Here is a 21,660-nt window from a genome sequence, read left to right as displayed (position 1 = left end):
TACCTCAGTTTGAGAACTTTGCTCCAGGATGAGAGCGGAAATCGCGCAGCGGTGGCGGGAAGCACCATTAGTGAAAGTGCACCTCTGGTTAAGAACGGTTTTGAGTTAAAAATGGACCTCTGAAATGAATTAAGTTCATAACCTGAGGTACCACTGTACTCTTCTTGGCACAGGACACACTAATGTGGACATTGCCTGAAGGTAGATCTCTAGTTTTGTATAACTGTTACTAAAAGGCTTTTAAAAAGTGTGTTTAAAATTCAAAAGCATTGCTTCTTTCCGTAGGATTGCTGAGATATGCCATACCAAGAGCTAATACAAATAAGATTTATTATTATTTTTAAATGAAAAAGAGGATCTGAAACATGGCAGCCTTTGTTGCAAAGACAATATGGATTGGGGCTGTAGCCATAATGAGTGGTGAGGAGCAGGCCTCACAAAGAGGCCTCCTCTTTGCATTTTTTCAAAAGCTTTTACCCTTGTACTTCTAGAGATTGGAAATGATACATTTTTTTAAATGTAAGCTGGCTATTTGAATTTTTTGTTTTGTTTTGCTGTCCCACACCAACTTACATTCAATCTGCATTTATCTAGTTTCCCTGACGTGTTCCAACGTAACGTTGTCAGTCAAGGCTCTGACCTATGTTTAAAAGACTGGGAGATCCGAGCAAATTTGTTTTTCAGAACAACATATATACAAGGCAAGACATAACAGTTCTGGAGGATGTGTATGAAGGAATGAATATCAGATAACAACGTAAGTCATGGATGAGAGGGAAAAAAGACAAGAAGATGAAGGCATGACGAAAACTTAAAAAGCTAGTGTGAATAATGGTGAGCAGCATAGAGGGTTTCTATTTTTATTTTTAAAATGCTGTTGCATGTGTGGCTTTGCAAAGGCATTGGTTCTTGTTTTGCAAAGCAGAAATCAAAGTGTTATATGCACCAAGCAGATGACCGTAAAATGAGAGATGCAGCAAAAACACGGTAACCCTCCAAGTATTGCTGAAAGATGTAAAAACCCGATGCATTTTACAGTCTCAACATGGTGTATATAAGTTCTGGCAGTGACGCACGGATGAGAGGCATTGAAAAGCAATGCCCGTCACAAACGTTTCTTTTCAAGGGCGAACGCCGGCAAGCAATTGTGGCTTGATGGAGGAAGCTTAGCATTGGATGGAATGTCAAAATAAAAATTTGGAAAGCATGTTTGAGAAAGAAGCATATATGCACCATGGCATCAGCCAACGACCATAAAATGCAAAAAGGTGATGGGAGTGTGATATGGGGTGGAAAAAAAACAAACCTTGGAGAAATATCGCATCCTTGCTGCATAAAGGCACCCAGGGAAAACCAAAGGCTGTTAAATATTCCAAACTCATTTGGAGGGTCAGGAGGGTTCTGAGGGTCTCGTGGTTCTTCCTGGTTGTCCTCCAAATGCCACTCGTAAGGGCTGAATCTGCTGACTAGGAACAGAACCACGCTGACTCCAATGTAAGCAAAGACTATACACATCCAAATTTCATAGGCCAAAGGATCCAGGAAGGAGAAGACCCCCGGTTTAGACTTTTGGGGCTTCTTGATCATGATGGAAATGCCCAGGCTCATAAATGGCTTGGAAAAGTCTATGACTTCTTCTCGGACCAAAGTTATAGTCAGCGGGGCAACTGCAATGTCTGCTCTCTGAAAAGACAACATACAGAAAAGAGAAGAGAGAATTACAGCCAGGTATCCCTGCCATCTTTGCATAAAAACAAAAGGCATTTATATAGATCAGCCTTTCTGCTAACTTGGTGACCTCCAATTCCTATCACCCTCAGCCAAAACCTATGGAAGGCACCATGGAGGCAAAGGCTGGATGGCATTAAATGAGGATTAGATACACTCGTGGAGGATAAAGCCAGCAGTGGTTAATGGCTACAATTGCTATGCACCTTCAGCAGTATTGGAGGCAGTGTGTATTTGAATACCAGTTCTTGGAAATTGCAAGAGGGGAGGGTGCTGTTGCACTCATGTCATAAGAGCCCATCTATTCCCGCATGCTGTTCTTACTCTGGAAGCAGCACCTGAGCACAATAGTTCTCTCCCCACTTCCCTCCTAACTATGTAGGTAGAACATAGCCATTGTGGTCTGTGGCCAGTGAGAGCTTTATCTCCCATGAATTTGTCTAATCCTCTTTAAAAGCCACCCACGCCAACACCTCACACATATTATATCTCAGTAGTTCTTAGGTAATTTATACCCCTCATGATTCTTTACATTGCTTCACATACAGTACTTCAGTGATCCCCAAGACAGAGCTGTAATAATCAGTATAAGTGCCCATATGTTTTGAAAGTGTGGAAAGCTTATCCTGCCGCCACTCTTCTAGTATCTAGGAATCCCCCAGTCATTGCTCAAACATCTTCAAGCCAATCTTTGGAGCACAAAGGCTAGAAATAAAAAAAAAGAATCAGGAAGTTTGTGTTTTGTGGTTAATGCTATCTCCTGTTATCGTTCTGCACTTTTGCAGAATGTATGCAGCCTACTGCCTTTTTTCCTTTCTTAGTTTTGGTGGGGGAGAACACCATCCCGTTCAGTTGCTATTTAAGGTGTTTGACACCAAGTCAAGTTCTGGCATTCTGCTCCACCCCAGCCCTCCTAAAGCACACACACATGCCAACCCAGTAATGTTTGGGAGAGGGCCCACAATGTGGTGAAGACCCATAGGCAAAATGGTCCAATGCTTTCAAGCGAAAGCAGAAACTGACCCCAAGAGGCAAAGTCTCAAAAATAGGGTAAAAATGAGGTTATGCATGACTCTGACACAGATTTGATATTGAAACAATTGTTCAAAAGATGTCAAAGGAGGTGAGAACTCACTAGGGAAGAGTATCTGTCCCCAAATTGAAATAGCTTATAAAAAAAGGATGAATGCTTTCTGCCAAGGTAATCAAGATAGCCAGGTCTTTGCACGAAGACATGAACCTACATTTTTAATGCTATGAACAGTGCCAGGGGTGGGGGTGGCAGGAGGATGCTGGGAAGTTTCATTTCAGAAACTGAGTCCAGGCTCAGTTTAACCTGTGCTCTATACACTTAATAAACGTGCAAACACAGCCTTCCTCAACCTGGTGACCTCCTGATGATTTTGGACTACAACTCCTATTGTCCTTGAGGCCCTGCTGGCTGGGGATAATGGTCTGAAGGAAAGTGAGGCCACCCCATTGCTGACACTAAGCGGTGCCTTGGATTCCATGACTGAAGAAAGGAAAGGTATAAAATAAATAAAAGGTAATAAAATTAATTGGGGGGGTGCTTTATGCAAAAGGTAGATTTTGAACAAAGTAACAGGGATTTAAAGGGAAACACATAGCTGTTCATCATGATGCCTAGATGGAGCTTCCATGTTTAAATGCAGTATACCACTGAATGGCTCTTGCTAGGGAGCAACAGCAGGGAGAGAAGGCTGTTGTCTTCAAGCTATGCTTGAAGGCTTCCCATTGGCCACTGTGGGAAACAAGGCAATGGACTAGATGGAACTCTTCTTATGTTCTTAATTAGGGCTCATCTGGCAAATTATGGACTGTCTGGCCATTCCACTGTATCAGCAGGGAAGGACATATTTGCGCCTTTAGGTTGTTTCAGACGTATGCAAGAGCAACTTCTGGGGAAAGAGACACAAATTTCCAGCTTTGCTCTGTGAGGGACGCACACTGCTGCAGTGCTCACGCCACTAAGGCAACATCAGAAGAAGCCGCAATGTGGATAAGCATCAGCTAGACTGCCTGGCCAGCTTCAAGGGAGCCACTTGTCTGTTGTGACAGTTTAAGCACACAGTGGACAAACACAAGGCAAAATAATGAATTATGCAACCGCTCAGCATGGCTGTTGCAGGAACTGACTTCACAACAGACCAGGCTTCCTTCAGATCCCATTCCTTGCTGCTGCTGCTGCTGTTGCTGGTAGCTAGTTATTCAAAATTAATACCGTGCATACAAAATAAGACAATCATTTTTCCAGACAAGACACACAGGGGCATTGGAGAAATGCAAAAACTTTTTGCCCTTGACTTTTCTGACAGGCTCCTAAGCTCCTGAGAGAAAGTAAAGCCATCTTTTGAATGAAAAGTGTATTTGCCATAATGAACTGTTTTATAGGGGAGCTCATTTTCAAATGGCCTTGTGGGCATTTTATTATTAAGCCCCCTGCCCCTATGAACTGCCATATGTTTCTGCCTCTCCATTGCTGGCGGTGGGGAAAAAATGAGTGTGAATTTCATTATTCTGTGAAGAATAATGGTATGAAAAAGGGAGTGTGGAAGGAACCAAACTGCACACTCCCTTCCCCTGGCTCTGGTGCAAGTCATAGTAGATTGAGTGACGGCTGTCTTAATTTTTTTTTTAAACTCTAATCCTTAAGGCCACGAGGGGCAAAGTTCAGCTTTCATTTAAATACAGAAAGCAAAGGTTCTAGTCCTTATGGGTGTGGAGATAAGCTTGGAAATGTACGGCAAAGTGTCTGCTTAAATCCAGAAGAGCAGCTGAATAATCAGAGATGAGCTCTAGGTTCCATCAACCCATCCCTTCCCCCTCTCAAGGACAAGGAGTAAGAGAATACATTATGCAAAGCAAGCAAAAGGAAAAATGTGCCTATTTGCATAATTCATATCAAGGTTAAAGGAGTCACCTTTCCGGATTGCAGAATGTGGCAGGTTCCCTAGTATTTGCTTACCAATTTCCTGATTTATTTCCTGATATATTTCCTTCCTTCCTTTCCTTCTTGTCAAGGTAAAATTTTGTCTAAGCAAATGCACCCAACTTGGGGCTACAGTGGTACCTCGGGTTAAGTACTTAATTCATTCCGGAGGTCCGTTCTTAACCTGAAACTGTACTTAACCTGAAGCACCACTTTAGCTAATGGGGCCTCCCGTTGCTGCCACGCCACACGATTTCTGTTCTCATCCTGAAGCAAAGTTCTTAACCCGAGGTACTATTTCTGGGTTAGTGGAGTCTGTAACCTGAAGCATATGTAACCTGAAGCGTATGTAACCCGAGGTACCACTGTACTTAAGTGCTGCAGACCATGGGATGATCAAGCATATTTGGCAGCAGAAAAAACTGCAAATTGGGGGAAAGGGCATGATTTGCAGTAAAAAGTGTAACAGAAAGGAGGGAGCTTAATCCTCCCACCTATTATGTTTCCCTTGCAACCTCCCCCTGCATCTGTTTCCCCATGCAGTAAAAATGCATCTGGAACCTTACTTTGAGGGCAGAACAACAGCGCTGAATTATATGGGAAAAGGTACCAGGGCCAGGGGACACAAGCCCTACCCTAGGCTCTCCCCATATTTTGGCCAATTCATGGCCCCTATAACTGTATAATAAAGAAGAGCTAAAGGAGCTGTGCTTCAGGGCTAGCTCAAGACAATTTGGCACCTGATGCAAACCACAAAATGGTGCCTCTGTCCCTGCCAGGAAAGAAGGGGTGAGTGCAGATCTACATCAGGAGCAAGGAGGGAAGAAAGATCTACATCTGGACCTGCTGTCCCTGTAGATCTTGCAGCCTGAGGCAGTCACCTTGCCTCTCCTCAAGGGTGGGCTGGCCCTGTATTTGAGTGCTGGGGAAAAGTAGCTGGAGCAACTGGCTGGCAAGGAAAAAGAGAAGCAGAAGTAATGCCAAATTCAGGCTCTGGAGGGCTCTTTGGCACAATGGGTTTCCTTGCCAAGCAGGCTTATAAGCAGTTGTCAAAACATAAAAGTTTTTAAATGTTTAAATTATATTTTAAATTGCTTTTTGTTATCAGAGGAAGGTTTGCTGGGTGCCTGTGCTCCTTTAGAAAGAAGGGCAAGATATATGTTTAATAAAAAAATAAAAAAATTCAAAACCAGTCACACAAACATAAACTACATGGTTTGGAAAGTAATTTCCCTTTGGATTTCACATTTCTCCAAATTTTTCAATACAGCTCTCAGTTGCACACCAAAATGTGCAAAGAAGAGAAAGAAACATATTTGAGGAAACAGTACTTTAAGAAATGTCCATACTGAGATAACCAAAGTTAAAATTTTTTTTGAGAAAAAAGGTTGTGATAAAATACATGTGTAAAGTACTTATTTAAACACATTTTTTATGATAAAAAAACAGATTGATGCAAAAGTAGAATGGACCTGACATATGAATGAAAACATGATCAATCCACCTTTGTTCAACAGCAATGTGAAAGTCCAGATCTGCTCAGGCAGAGAAGTCTGCCTTCCTGTTTTGTTAAAAAAACCACAGTATCATTGCCAGCCTTACACTCAGAGCTATTGTGCTCCCTGTGGAGAGAGGTTGAGAAGTGCAATCATGTTCACGTAACACACCCGAGGCTCTCTGCAACACATCAGAACAACAGCCTTCTGAGTTGTACTAATCCCAGAAGATCAAGGGAGATTTCTGAACTGAGACGAACTACCCTACAGAAGGCTGGCTTTTGCACGGAGATTTCGTTGTTTGCAAACTCTTTTATCATTCACTGGATGCATCTGCTGTAAGGGCGACATGTAAGCAGATCCCAAACTGAAATGATATTGCCAGTGTGGTCATGAGAAAAGTAGGTTAGATGTGGCTAGCGGGTGGGGAGAATCCAAGAGTTATGGATACCGAATTACACGGAGCACAGAGCACCAGGGTTCAGCATTATCATGTTGCTGCTAAGGTCCGCACCCATGCAGGCTACCCCTCTGTCAACCTTTGGAGCCCCCGGGCTCAGCCTCCTCTCCTCTTCATTGCTGCTACCTACTCACCTGCCTTTTCTGAGCAGGCAGTCTGTTAGGAGATGCAGAAGCATCACATCTACCTGTCTTCTGCTCTCCCTTAGGACAGTTTGGCAGACTGGCAAGTGAAGGAAGGGGCAGCGGTTGCAATGCCAAAGAGAAAATGGGCCTGTTGAGAATATCTTGGCCAAAACTTGGAGCTGGTGCTAACTGAGCAGTTCTGGGGAAATCACTTTGTGTTGGACAATATTCAGATGTCTGTCAGAGCCCAATGAAGTGGGAGGACCCCTAGTTCAGGGAATGGGAGCCTCATGCCCACAGCTCTCCAGGCCTTTCTTCCACAGGCCACACCCTCCTTGGGTTTTTGTTTTGTTTTGCCTGCATAGAATTCTGATAATGCTTCTTGCTTCCCTAGATGGAGGATAGAGGTGTGTGCGTGTGTGTGTGTGTGTGTGCGTGTGTGTCTGATGTCATGGACTGAATGGACACAGGAATGGTAGGAGGCACCAGCTGGGGGACCCACAAGGGAAGATAGCTCTGACCCTGGAGAGTGGTGGTGGGGTCAGAGGGAGAAGACTGGGGAGAGGAGTTGTCGGAAGCTGAAGGCGTAACAGGGCTTAGTGAGCTGGGAGAGGCTGTGGCAGTCCAGAATCAGAGGGAGAAGCAGAAGCTGGAGAAGAAGTGGGTGAAGAGGCAGAGATTAGCCAGGGTGTCTCTCCCTCCTGCTGTGGTGAACTCCCCTCTTGCCCTCGTCTCCCAGAACCAGAAGATGTATGAAGATGGAGGAGCACATTGGCAAAGTCTCAGATTGCTGGAGAAGACATGGGGAAGGAGGATATCTGGGCAGCTGTGGGAAGGTGGGGATCTTCAGCCACTGCAACTGCCTTATAGGGGTAAAACCTACAGAGAAGAGTTGCTGTGCTCCATTGTCAGATACAGACCTTGCTAAAGCATAAAAATCCCCTAATCCTTGCAAATTTCTTTTCTGGCCACCACTGTGAGAACAGGATGCTGGACTAGATGGGACATTTGCCTCATCCAGCAGGCATTCTCTCATATATATATATATATATATATGCAGGTTTTGGTGTCTTCGGGTGTCTTCCCGTGTAAGAGTCGGGGTGTCTGTGCGACGTTTCGACGAGGTCTCACTCGTCATCTTCAGGCTGGTGCTTTCGGCTTCTTGTTACTTCTTGTTCAGCTCTGTTCCAGTAACAAGAAGCCGAAAGCACCAGCCTGAAGATGACGAGTGAGACCTCGTCGAAACGTCGCACAGACACCCCGACTCTTACACGGGAAGACACCCGAAGACACCAAAATGAAGATGACGAGTGAGACCTCGTCGAAACGTCGCACAGACACCCCGACTCTTACACGGGAAGACACCCGAAGACACCAAAACCTGCATTCCTGTACCCGTGAAAATCTACGAAAGCATATATATATATATATATATATATATATATATATATATATATATATATATATAATATAGTATATATATTTACCTGCAGCCCAGAGTGATAACCACTCCGAGAAACACTTTACCATGTAATTCTACTTAATGTATAATCTGCAAATAACACATCAGATGCTGCTGACCAAAGTGCATATTACCTGCCTCAGCACTAAAATGACTGAGGCTATTTCACACATATTTATGTCCTGCTGAAGAAAGTGGGGCTTACTTTGGAGTAAACAACATGTATAACATAACACCGTTAAGTCTACTTTTTCCTCCTGGCAGCTGAGATGATTGAACGATCGCCAACCCAGATGAAGGTTGCTGATGTGCTCACAGAAGCAGGGATGGCTCCAATTTGAGTGGAGAGGAATAGCTTTTCACACCGGGCAAGAACATTTTCATCATGAAGTCTCCAGGTGTTTTACAAAATCCTTGCTGGGTGAGACTGCGCTTGTATCATTCATCCACATTTTACCACGGGTAAAATGTCAGGCTCCTTGAGGTTAACTACATGGTCAAACATCACTCAGCAAGTCAACCGCAGAGCCAGAACAGAACAGGGTGGTCTTGGCTTCCACTCCATTTCTTTAATCGCTCAAGAGCTTTTATATCCGGGAAGCTCTCCCTCTTGGTTAACCTAAGCCTACCTCTCTATAATTTGAAACAATCACTTCTTGTCCTGTTTTCAGTCAATAAGGCAAAATGCTTACTCTCTTCTTCTTCTGTCTAAGATCCCTTTAAACCTGCTAAGATCACCTCTACATAAGGATGTCAGAGAATTCCCATGAAAACAGAAACAGGAGCAATGTTCACTTGTTTGTTTGATGGCCATAACATAAATTATTCCAGTGAAAACAATTGGCATTTGCTGCTGTTCATGCTTTCAGTCTGTAAGCAATATGTAATTGATTAAACACCGCCCCCCTCAATATTTGCTTTCCATTATTCCACCCCATTCATTGCAATGCAAAGACAAGATAACATCCATATTGTCATACTGGATGTTGGGAGGAATAATGTAGTTTTTGGTGGAAGGAGGCAGACAATGGAAACAATTTTGCATACAACGAATACAAATATCTCTACATTATAGATGTTACTTGGTTTAACCATCATGAGATCCTGTGCAGGATGGTGGAATTCTTGGGAAAGGAGTAGCCGTGACAGCTATACCGCCATAATACTAATTTTTTCAGGTTCACCAAATTTGTAGCTGTCCTAAAGAAAATTTGAGTGAATGCTTGAAATGATGAAGTCACGTAACTGAGAATGGTCAATAGGTGACAGACAAAGAGACACATCATGCCCATGTTTTGGACATTCACCACAGTACTGTATATCCCAAAGTGATATTTCTTACTTTCTTTGCACATTTATGTACCTGCATACACATCTATGGAGCTTTGCCAATATAGGTGATAGAAATTGGGCCCTGCTTGGCTTTGTTGTCCATTCAATCATAAGCAAAACCACAATATATGCACAAAAGTTCAATGGCAACTTACCCCATAGACCAGCTCACCCACCATGCCATTCCACATTTTAGTGTCAGGATCCCTTGCTCCGTATTTCCCATCGGGAACAATGGATAATTCATATTTTATCCCAACGTGCTTTGCTATTTCATAAGCTAGATCAACACAATATCCTTCGTATTTTTCATTTCCTCCCTTTTGGTCAGGAGATTGCTTGCGCATCACGTAGGGTGCTTCCTGTAAAATGACAGGGGGTGAAAACAAAAACCAAAGTTCTCCCCCCCCCCGCAGTTTTAATATACATCTTCTATTAAAAATGTGCCCAGAGTCTGCAGGGTGTGTGTGTGTGTGTGCAGCAGAGACGGGAAAACCTGCAAATTTTGTTTTCTCTGTTTCTCATTTTTTCAATCTTAAGTTGAGCACCCCATATTCCTACACCAGTTTGCAAATTCCAGTTTTTAAAGTCCTCATGAAATTAGGGTGAATTTCTTCTAAGTGCATACACATTCGTATGCAATTTTATCTAAAGCATACATTGTTTTATTTTTCCAAATGTATTTTTTTGTATTGTTTCCACTAATGTATGCATCTCAATGCATGCTTTACCAAGCATACAGTTGTGTACACATTACTTGGCTGGAGAACTACATTGTTCTCCAAATGCAAATAGGGGAGGTCTGCCTTTGAAATGTGAACTGAACCAAATTTTTCTCCTCTCCCTAGTTTGCAGGTGTCCATCTTCATCTGCAGCACTATCTCAGAAATGCTGGAAGTAAGCTGAGATGGGAGCATAATGGGCCATGTTTGGATTAGCTTTTACCTTGAAGAAAACCCCTTGCCATTGTTGGCTGCCATCTGCCTCTAGAGACAGTGGAGTGTGCCTCTGGGGGTGAAATGAAACTGTTGCATTAGCAGCACCTAAGTGACCTCCCTGGGGTGCAAGCCTGGGCAGAATGTATGGAGGACCTGGGTTGCCCAGATGACAAGACTCACCTCTTGGCCTTGCTGATGTTGTCCCAAAGAAAGCACCACCTTGGCCGCAGGAGTTGCTGAAAGGAGGCGTACAAGGCGCCACCCAACTGTCTTAGAGACTCTACTCTGGATTTGTGTAGGGTTGATTCTTTAGAGGGGGCAGGAAAGACTCTCCCAATGCAGAGCTATGGGGCTTTTTGGCACCTCCCATACCGTACAAGGCAATAGTAAAGTGTTTGGGGCTTCTTGAGGTTAGAAAGGAGATTACTAAAGGAGAAGCACGACTGATTTATACACTTTTGGCAAGAATGATCCTTTTCTAAGACTTCTATTTGCTAGTTACAAACCGGCTGCTCTGGAACTTACAAGGATGGTTGTGACCACGATGGTCCTGTTCTCGACAGAGGAAGTGTCGTTGGAGACTGTGGGGTCTACTGCTGGCACAAACCTCTCATATTCATTCCAGTAACCAGCCTGTAATTGAAGAGAACACAGCCAAATTAGCACGTTGCATTTCAACTGTGTTAATATTTCACCAGCCACTCCATGCAATCCATTGGGCCACTGTGGGGATAATGACAGCCCTGCTGATTGGCACTCCTGGTGCTTTACATAAATTAGCACAAGACACACATGCAAAAAAACATTCAAAGGGTTTTTGTTAAAGGTACAGTATTTATTTTTTTAGGAGTGCTTTCCCTCTCTTTTTGATATGTCTTGCAATAAGGGTTGTGCATCAAGAGAACATTTGCAGATATCCATTCTTAATGTTATTTAATATGTACTTCCTCCATTCATTCAATCGTTCATTATAGATTGGTTTGTGTGTGTGTGTTGTACTCCAATCCACTGCTTGATGTAGGGAACCTAGAGGGCAGTGCAACACATGGCTATACAGCCTCTGCTTCAAGAGCTGCAGTGAGGCAGAACCCGCCAGCCCTCTAGCTAATTGGTCCCATTGATGAACCCCTCTTACCTTGAAGGCATGACTCCTAACAATCAACCAAAATCTCCCTTCCTGTAACTTAAGCTTTTTAGATCTAGGGCTTATCTACACTTTTCTTTTTGCTCTGCTCTTTCCAGGCACAGATCCTTGCTTTAAAGCTCCATGTCTGAGTGCTCTTCTTCTTTTTTTGCCCTGGAGCTTTCCCCATGAAAATCCACTCTTTAAAGCTCAGTTGGAGCAAACAACAAGTGAAACATGTGGCAATTTGGTTGTTTTTTTTTGGGGGGGGGGATTGCTGTTTGCTCCGAAGTGGAGAAAAGGCAAGTGTGGACAAGCCCTTGGTCTGATGCCCTGCCCCCCCCATTTTTAATAACCCTTGCTGGAAATCACAGGAGGGGAGAATGTTGTTGTGTTCAGGTCTTGCTTGTGGGTGTCCCATGGGCGTTTTGTTGGCCGCTGTGATGGGTCCTGATCCAGCAGGGTCCTGATCCATACCAGACCAGTATTAAGTGGCACATGGCTTTCACCACATGCTTACCTTAAAGGACTGCAGAGACCTACAGGTGAGGCTTTTAATCTCATTTATTTTATTTCACAAATTTATAAACTGCATTCTAGCCTAGGCCATCAAAGCAGTGTAGAACAAGATTAAACTAACATAAAATACAAAACCAAACAAATTTCCGAATACAGTTAAAACCATTCCTACAAACCACAAAAGCAATAAAACAATTGATTATTTCATAAATAACAGGGTCACACTTCATGGAAAGCCTTCTCAAACAAAAACAGCTTCAGTAGGCACCTAAGCACCACAACACTGGGTACTTGTCTAAATTCAGCTAGCAACTGATTCCAGGCGGCTAGAGATTCAACCCTAAAATCCTGGAATCCAGTATAAAGTAAGTGCACCTCAAGGGCACTCTCAGTCATATCCCATCTGAGGAGGCCAGACACCAAGGAAAGGTGAGGTAACTGATCCCACATTGTTGTCAGAGGCAGTATAGCCCTGAATATCAGTTTCTGGGAATCATAGAACCATAGTAATGTAGAGTTGGAAGGGGTCCCAAGGGTCATCTAGTCCAACCCCCCCTCCAATGCAGCCATAAGTGCGGAGAGCACTGTTGCTCTCAGATCCTGCATTGAGGCTTTCTATAGGCACCTGAGGCTCTTCTTACATTCTTATATGCTATTTATTGCTTTTAATGGTTTTATGCATATTATATATTGTTGTAAGATTTGTAAATTTATAAAGGAAAACTGGTTTTTAAAAAATTATTAACAAAATAAAAAGGAAGCCCAAACAAGTCTGGAGTCTGCTTGTCCCCAATGGCTCTATTAAAATATTTCTGTTTTTCAGCTGATCTTTTATTCTATGCTAAACTCATGGTAGAAGCAGGGCTGAGCTGGGAGAGTAAATACACATTTACCCATGTGTGGCTTACCTTCCGTGGTCCTCCAGGTCTCATTTCATAAACATCAATTGTATAATTAGTTCTACGTCCGTAGGTGTCAAATTGGATATTTCCTGTCATTCCTTGCACTTGAACCTTAGCAATGATAAATCACAACATACTGTCATTGAAAGGAATAAGATGCCCACAGATCTGAAATATTTGCAATCTACTGGACATGCTTTCACTCCAGCAGCCAATCTTCCGAAGAGGAATTTATTGCTTCTGGGGTGGTACAACCACAACACATTTGCCCCTTCAATGGCCACAGTTCCCTGGGAACTTAACACTCCCCAACAATTCCATCAAAATGAACGGGGACAGATGCACACAGATATAGTCTCACATAACCAACGTTTGCTCTGTGAATAAAAAGGTAAAGGTAAAGGACCCCTGACAGTTAAGTCCAGTCGTGGATGACTCTGGGGTTGCGGCGCTCATCTCACTTTGCTGGCTGAGGGAGCTGGCGTACAGCTTCCAGGTCATGTGGCCAGCATGACTAAGCCACTTCTGGCGAACCAGAGCAGCACATGGAAATGCTGTTTACCTTCCCACCAGAGTGGTACCTATTTATCTACTTGCACTTTGATGTGCTTTCGAACTACTAGGTTGGCAGGAACTGGGACCGAGCAACGGGAGCTCACCCCGATGCGGGGTTCAAACTGCTGCCTTCTGATTGGCAAGCCCTAGGCTCAGTGGTTTACACCACAGCACCATCCACGTCCCGTGCGCTGTGAATAGTAAACAATAATAACCTCCTGTCTCTCTTGCAGACTTGTCTACTTGGAACTGCCATCCAGAGCATCTCCATTAGGGGGAGCTGATGTGGTGCCTTCCATATGTTGTTGGAATTCAACCCCTATCAGTCCTAGATGGTATGGCTAATGGTCAGGGATGATGAGGGTTGTACTCCTGCAATATGTGGAGGACTCCACATTGGCTACCCTTGACTTAAGCAATGCTGACATAGGATGTTGCCTTCTGCTGAATCAGACCAATTGGTCCATCTAGCTCATTATTCTCTACAGCAACCAATGGGCAGTGGTTCTCATTTGCTGGGGAAACATGAGTGGAAGAGTACAGTTGTCCTAATATTCTGCTTGCAGGTTTCACATAGGCACCTGGTCAGCTATTGTCAGGGCCTTTTGAGTGCAAAGTAGGTACTTCAAGCTATGACCCTTTTCTACAACACAGGTACAACCTCTCTTGCTTCTTTCAACTCCCTGATTCTCATGCTCATTTGGCACAACTCCCTAATTCTCATGCTCATTTGCAGCTAAGCCTAAGTACATGCAACTGAAATAATCTTCCCCCAATCTATTCCTTCTTCCTTTCTTCCATTGTTTTCCCCATGCTGAATTTTAGCTTGTATGTTCTTCGAGGCAGGAACCTGTCTTCTTGTATTTAAATAAATACCTACATTATACATACAAAATGTCAACAAAGATGGTAGTGTAGATTTTCCAGGGAATTGTGTTCAACACAGCCTGAATCATAGGAGCCAGCTCCTAGGGGTAGTGGTCCCTTTGTGCCCCCCCTAATATCTTTGAAGGGACTGGGGGTGCCAAAGTTGATGGGTATCACCATTAAAATGGTTTCCATGCACAGCGTCATGTGATTGATTATGCGGGGTGGAACATACTTTATTTTATTCAAGTTGGCACCCCTGGTCTGAATACAGACAACCTGTTTACATGACATTGTAAGGTATCAGGTAAAATAAAGGCAATATATTTTGCATGGCAAAGCCAGGTTGTGTAGTTTACAGTTGCATGCACAGTCAAACACATTTCCCGGATCCCCTAAAGATAACCTCTGTAGCCAAATACATTAGGATTTAGGTTGGTGTCGTCATTGCTTTTGTCCTTACCATTTTCAGTGCTCTTTCTATATCAATCCCTTGGCTCCAAGGCACAGCAGGGTTTGCTAGGCAATCTCCAGCACTACCTCTCCGGGAGACATCAACACGCTGCCTTCGGAGGTACCGGAAAGCTTCTGCTATGACTAGTATGGCATCGTGGGTCAGTGCAGATGTGTACTGAAGAAGATGCAAAGGAGACAGTTTGACAAACTGCATTTTAGTAACAGCTTCAGACCCAGTTTTGCTCCCTGTGTTCATTTATTTTTCAGCCTGGAGTAGTCACCCTAACTAGCTCACATCCCTGGAGATGTCAAACTTCATTTTGTAATTACATAATTGTTGACACAGGTGGAAGAAGGGGTTTACGTTTTCCTTCATATTCATGTTGGTCATTGACTGTAAGAATAAAGATTTGCTTTCCTTTACATTCACATTTACCTTTATATTGTCTTTCGATGACGAGCAATATTCATGGAGGCTTAACAAGAGACTAGTCCACAACAAAATAAAACCAACAACAGCAACAATAAAGTGTCATCTGTGCATGTAGATTTGCTGGGTCATCTTATTCCCTATTAACTATGCCGATCTCAAGGAGATGTCTTCCTCCTGTAGCCCCTATTTGGGAGACCCAAATGATCCCTTCCTCTCTGTCATTCTTCACCAATTCCTCCCAAAATTATTTTTGGTGCTTTTGGAAATTGTGTCTACTAGCACTTTTCCTCCCCTTCCTTCTATAGTGTTTATTTATTTTACCACATCTTTCACCTTTCAATATGCAGTGGTTTTTGTGAGGTATTACCATCTGTTGCAATGTTATAGGGAGCTGCCTTATACTCATCCATATAGCTCAGCATCCATCTACATCAGGGCATCGAACCTGCTGCCCTCCAGTTGTTTTGGATCCAACTCCCATGGTCCAGCCAACATGTCCAACGGTTAGGAGTGATGGGAGGTGTTGCCCACAACCATGTTGCATCTATGCCAGCCTTCCCCAACCTGTTGCCTTCCAGATATTTGGGGCAGGAACTCTCAGCAGCTCCAGAGCAAGAGAGTGGGCAGGTGAGCATGAGAGAGAAGGTAACATGACTTCTGGTAGCTGTCATAGAGAAGCTACCAGAAGGGTCAGCACAGATTGGAGGATCCAGTTCTGATGTGTGACATACCTGGACAGAAGGCAAAGAGCCCCCTCACCTGGCAATGGACCTAGGCTGCATGCCTGGCTGCTTTGCCCCTGCTCTTTCTCAGGGGTAGAGCACTTGTTTTGCATGCAGAAGGTCCCAGGTTCAATCCCCAACATCTCCAGATGGGGCTGGGAATGGCCCATTAGTGAGATGCTGGAGAGCTACTGCTATTCAGCATAGACAATACTAGCCTAGTTGGGCCAATGGTCTGACTTGGTGTAAGCAATGCTTCCCCCCCAAAAAAAAATGTTTAGAGGTACTTTCATTTTGACTCAAGAAAACCACCATTTTATAGTTCAAATTGGGAAAAATAAATATAGTAAATGGACAAAAATACAAAGATTCAAAAAATGTTTAGGGGTATGCGTCCCCCCCCCCTGAAAAAAGCACTGGGTGTAAGATAGCTTCTTATACTCTTATCCCTTTTTCCTGGGTCATAGGTTTGTTTTAACTTTTTAACTTGATGTGCGGCACAGTAAAGTTGGAAACCACTCCCGTAAAACAAAATTCAAGGCCTCATTAGGTGCAGGGTCTATTCATGACATCTTTCTAGCTATAAACCAAATATATTCTATATAACATCTCTTTCTGTCCTCTTTTTGCTTGCAGTTTTCTTCTTTTTCTTTGTTAAACAATGAGCTAGCCAATATAGGCTGTCTGGTGTTAAAAGCACAGCGACCATGAATTACATCTCTCTGGACTGTATTTTCTATTAACTCAAATATGTAGCCAGCAATAAATCTGTTTTTTTTTCTTAGGAAAACAACAAAAACACACCACTTTCACTGCTTTCTCATACGGTTCAGAATTACCGTTCTTATTGAGGTTATAAATCTGATAAACATTCCTGTTTGTAGGAAGGGTAAGATCTCTAAATGATTATTATTTTTTTGCCAGTGAATTGAATTTATTTCAGAGAAAGACTTAAAAAAGAAAAGAAAACCCAACTCTTCAAAATTAGAGATTTGCCTATATTTTGAATATATTGCTTTCTGTGGTCGGCATTCTATTTCTTTGTAGCTGAATATTCAGAGTTGACAAAATTAGCTGGAGACTCCCCATGTGATTTAGAACCCTGATTATGCAGCATTCTAAATTGTGCAGAGAACCTCTGTGGCTACCGCAGTAGCTTCTCAACGGCTGGGGAAGAGCCACTGGGCTAGGTTCCCAGCTGGTGGGTTGCTGTTGCTTGCTGGCAGGGACAGAAGCGAGGCAGGGGAGGGTGGCATGGTGCAAAGTCATTGCACGAGTCTCCCGACTGCCTCAGCCCTCTTCCTCCCAGTAAGTAACACTGACCCTCCTTCTGGAAGGCTAGTGTAGCAACTCCACCCCACATGGGAAGTGGATTCTCTCCAGAACGTCTCTCCACTCAGAAACATGCTTTCTGACTTATGAGTGCTGGAAAAATGGGGATGGTGGGGGAGTCCGAATAGGGCTCATATAGTCTTCTTTTCGGGAGATGCCAGTGGCTGCCACCAGACCTTGTGACAGCAAATTCCATTAATTACTAATTAATGGGGGCACAATCTGAAAGCCAGGTAAGCAAGGCACTGGGCTTTGGGAAGGAGGCATGAGGCTCTGACAGGGTCCCATAGTTCCCTGTCTCTTCCCCAAAGCCAAGTTACCACTTTCCCAGTTTGGGGAAGGAGGTAGGAGGGCTCTGGGGCCCAGCCAAATCCTCATGCCTCCTTCTCAAAGGTGGGCACCTCCTTAACTGCCTTTGGGAAGGTAGTCTGAGGACAGGAGGGGGTGCCAAGATTTGGCCTCACACAGGGTGCCATAGTACCAAGTCCCCCACAGGCTTAATGCTGATATCTAGACAGTAGGCACCTGAATGCTGTGTTTTTTTTGTCTGTTCAGAATTTACTGACTCTGAGTCCAAGTGTTAGAGTGGGGATTACTGATTGTGTAGATGCAGAAATGCTATTCACGTTTATCCAAAGACATGGCTTTGAAACCCATGAAGCCCATGAAAGCTCAGACATTACAGCAGGTTGTGCTTTAACAAACGTTTTCCTCTGTAGCCAAGGAGGGAAGGGAAGACAAAGAGAGAAAGTACTTGAGCTTAGGCTCATTCCTGCACCTTAAAACTATGGTTTGAACCAGGAATGTTACATGTGAGTGTGGGGGGAGACTGAGGCTTAATTTGTGCAACAAGTCACGTTTGGTTTGAACCATGCTTGGTTTGAACCATGATTTATTCAACAAACCATGAGTCATTTCACGGATGAATGAACCAGCCATGGCTTATATCCAGCTAGTCTTGCCTGACCAACGTCTATGGTGAGTGACCTAACAAACCATGATTAAACAAGGCTGTTGGATTCAAACACCATATCATATCATAGTTAAAATAACTAATGGTTTGTGAGCCATCAACAACCTATGGCTTTGCTTTATGTTTGTTGGTAGACAATAAACAACAGTCTGCTGGGCTGGGTTTACACATTCAGAATAACCATAGTTTGGCTAAACAAACCATGGCTTAGCATTATGTATGAACCAGAGAAGAGGGAGAAGCAGGAACACACAGAGAAAGAAGGATGTGTATGATTTTAATAGTATGGCTGCAGCTAAGGTTGAAGGTGGGTTCTGAAAAAGTTGACAACTACTGTGCTACAACATACCAACTCTGAGTTAAAGGCTAATATGAAAAGTAATGGGTCATAGCAAACCAAGTACTACTCAGAGTAGACCCATAGGAATTAATGGGCCTAAGTTAGCCATGTCTATTAACTTCAGTGGGTCTACTATGCATAGAACTATTATTTATTTAATTTGTAAACCACCCTTCAGTCTTAGATCTCAGGGCATTTGACAGCATAAAAATACAAGATAAAAACACAAAAAATACTAAAAGCAATAACAAAACCCCCACAAATCACTAACCCTCCTTCCCCCAACCCCATCCAATACTATAGGATACAACCCTATGGACACTGGGTGGCAACCTCTCAAAACATTCCCTTTATCTCCTCTTTCACTTCTACTAAACTAAATGGTGGAATGTTGTCTTCAAAGCCACAGCCAAACCATACATTTAAAGCACTTTAAATAGTGATGGCTTCCCCAAAAGGATCCTGGGAGCTGCAGTTTCCTAAGGGTGCTGAGAGTTCTTAGTAGACCCCCTATTCCCTTCCTAAAAGTACCCTGGGAAGGAGAACTGCTAAACCACTCTGGGAACTTTAGCTCTGGAAGGAGAATGGGAGTCTTCTAACAACTCTCAGCACCCTTAACAAACTACAGCACCCATAATTCTTTGGGGGATGCCATGGCTGTATAAAGTGCTTTAAATGTATGGTGTGGATGTGGCCCAAGTTGAGGAGGCACTTGCTCTACGCTCCCAGCAGCTACACAAACCCTATAACATTATTTTGTCCAAAACAGTGGCGTAGCGTGGCTTGTCAGCACCCGGGGCAAGGCAAGTAATTTGCGCCCCCTAACCCGTGGATTTGTGCCCCCTAACCCTAACCCCCAGATGTTGCGCCCGGTGCGGCCGGCCCCCCTGCACCCCCCACGCTACGCCACTGGTCCTAAAAAAGACTCCCTTTGCTTAGAAGCCCATAAAGAAATAAATACATCCTCTCTGAAGAACTGTGTATTTCTAAGACAAATAGGCAATATCTGAGGGAATCAGGCTCCTGAGTTTTAAATTGCAACCCATTTCCCTAGCATGATAGTTGGTAGCCCAAATATATCTGGGAGGAGCTAACTAACTAGCTAACTAACTAACTAATGCTTCTTCTGTTTCGCATGTTTGTTTGTTTTTTATTAGAGCTTCTTTTAAAAAGTCAAAAACTAGCAAATATCACAGAACAGCTCCACCGTACAACTGAGCATTAGAGTCGACTTTTGCTCTTACATAGACAAGAAAAGGGTTTTGTAAGAGCTGTCCAATCTATTACTACATAAAGCTCACACAGTGGTATGTTCTCCCTCGGGCCAGGCCTGCTTTAATGATCAGAAACCCAAATGCTGCCTCCTTGGAATCATGCCAAGAGACAAATCAAATTTTCTATTTTATTTGTATTCTACTAACAAATGCATGAGCATGCAAAGGAAAGCCAGCGAGGGAAGGAGGAAGAGTAGATGAAATACTGAATAAATCAACACACCAGGGCATTAGTCTTTAGCCAGTTACATTTCTTAGTCCCAGACATTGTACATTTATTTGTCAGGATGGTTTTCTAAAGGGGAGTGGCTGTCTCTTTCATAAATACTGTACAAATTTAACAAATCAGGAGTAAATCTGTGCAAATATTAGATTCAGGTAGGTAGCCGTGTTGGTCTGACACAGTCAAAATAAAAATAAAAAATAAAAAATTGTCCAGTAGCACCTTAGAGACCAACTACGTTTGTTCTGGGTATTAGCTTTCGTGTGGATGCACACTTCCTCAGATGTGCAAATATTAGTTTAGTTCCTGAGTGATACCCAACAATAAGAGTATTTTTTAAAAGCCAGAGGAGTACTTTTTTTTGCCCCCGCCCATCAAATCAGTTATTTTTAGGCCTAAACTATAGTAAATTACACTACAGAGCTCTGATACAGGACACACTGCAATGATCTTTGTACTGGATTGGACAAGATAGCACTGTCCTGCTTCCAAGTAGGAATGGGTGAATATGTCAGTTTTGGTTTCTCTCAGTTTACCAGTCTTAAATTCAGTCCAGTCAAACCTCTGTTCCCAAATGCCTCCATTATTTTGGCTCCCGAATGCCGAAAACCCAGAAGCAAATGCTCTGGTTTTCAAATGTTTTTTGGAACTTGAACGTCCAACGCGGCTTCCACTTGAGTGCAAGAAGCTCCTGCAACCAATTGGAAGCCATGCCTTGGCTGTCAAATGTTTCAGAAGTCGAACGGTCTTCCGGAATGGATTAAGTTCGACAACCAAAGTTTGACTATATCCACATTTCCACGAGTTTGAAAAAAGCTATTGTAAAAATCTTTAGCATTTTGTGGAAATTTTCCCCACTACACACATTTATGTAAGGCATTTTACCTACTATGTACATGGTCTGTCAAACACAGTGTTCAGTCAGCAGATATCAATTGGCATCAGTCAACAGATATTGAGTTCAAAGAAGCTGCATCTCCAATAGAGCCGGGAAAGGACTCCTACCTGAGATCTCAGAGAGCAAAGTCAGTGGTACAAATTAGTGGTGAGGGAAAGAAGAGGAATTGCCACAATGGTCATGGTTTGAAAAGTGGTCACCCAATATCCATAACTTTTCATTTCGGCCTTCAGAGTTCATGTGTTTTAGCGTAGTAGCCTCCAACTTTTTCAGATCCAGTATCTACCTTGAAAAAGCTATAGACCCATATTTCTTACCCATTCTGTCACTGCTCCACAACACTTACCTTTAGTGGAGAATTTTTTGCTTCGGGGAATTCTCTTTCATCAAGTCTCACCCAGCGCTGCATAAACTGCTGGACCATTGGATTGTCATTATTAATAATCTGAAATCCAGTTACATTGGCACCTCCTTGTACCACTCTTTCCAGTGAAATATCTGTAAAACCCTAGAAAGACAAAATAGTTTTTTTTGTTTTGACCTGGAATCTAT

General features: G+C 43.2%; 1 protein-coding gene across 3 annotated transcripts in view; it reads right to left on the bottom strand.

Annotated features, from left to right (window-relative positions):
• The window catches only part of GRIA3 (glutamate ionotropic receptor AMPA type subunit 3), a 209,648-nt gene that overhangs the window by 76,881 nt on the left and 111,107 nt on the right, over window positions 1–21,660 (bottom strand). For all 3 annotated transcript variants that reach the window (XM_082207234.1, XM_082207233.1, XM_082207235.1), the window contains 6 exons: window positions 21,455–21,616; window positions 14,921–15,088; window positions 13,042–13,146; window positions 11,017–11,124; window positions 9,709–9,915; window positions 1,307–1,683 (listed from right to left, as the gene is read on the bottom strand). In XM_082207234.1, the coding sequence (XP_082063360.1) occupies window positions 1,307–1,683; window positions 9,709–9,915; window positions 11,017–11,124; window positions 13,042–13,146; window positions 14,921–15,088; window positions 21,455–21,616 (1,127 nt within the window). The remainder of the gene's footprint in view (window positions 1–1,306; window positions 1,684–9,708; window positions 9,916–11,016; window positions 11,125–13,041; window positions 13,147–14,920; window positions 15,089–21,454; window positions 21,617–21,660) is intronic.

This window comes from Podarcis vaucheri (genome assembly GCF_965113315.1).
Source record: "Podarcis vaucheri genome assembly, chromosome: Z".
NCBI lineage: Eukaryota > Metazoa > Chordata > Lepidosauria > Squamata > Lacertidae > Podarcis > Podarcis vaucheri.
This window is presented reverse-complemented; position numbering and strand designations above follow the sequence as displayed.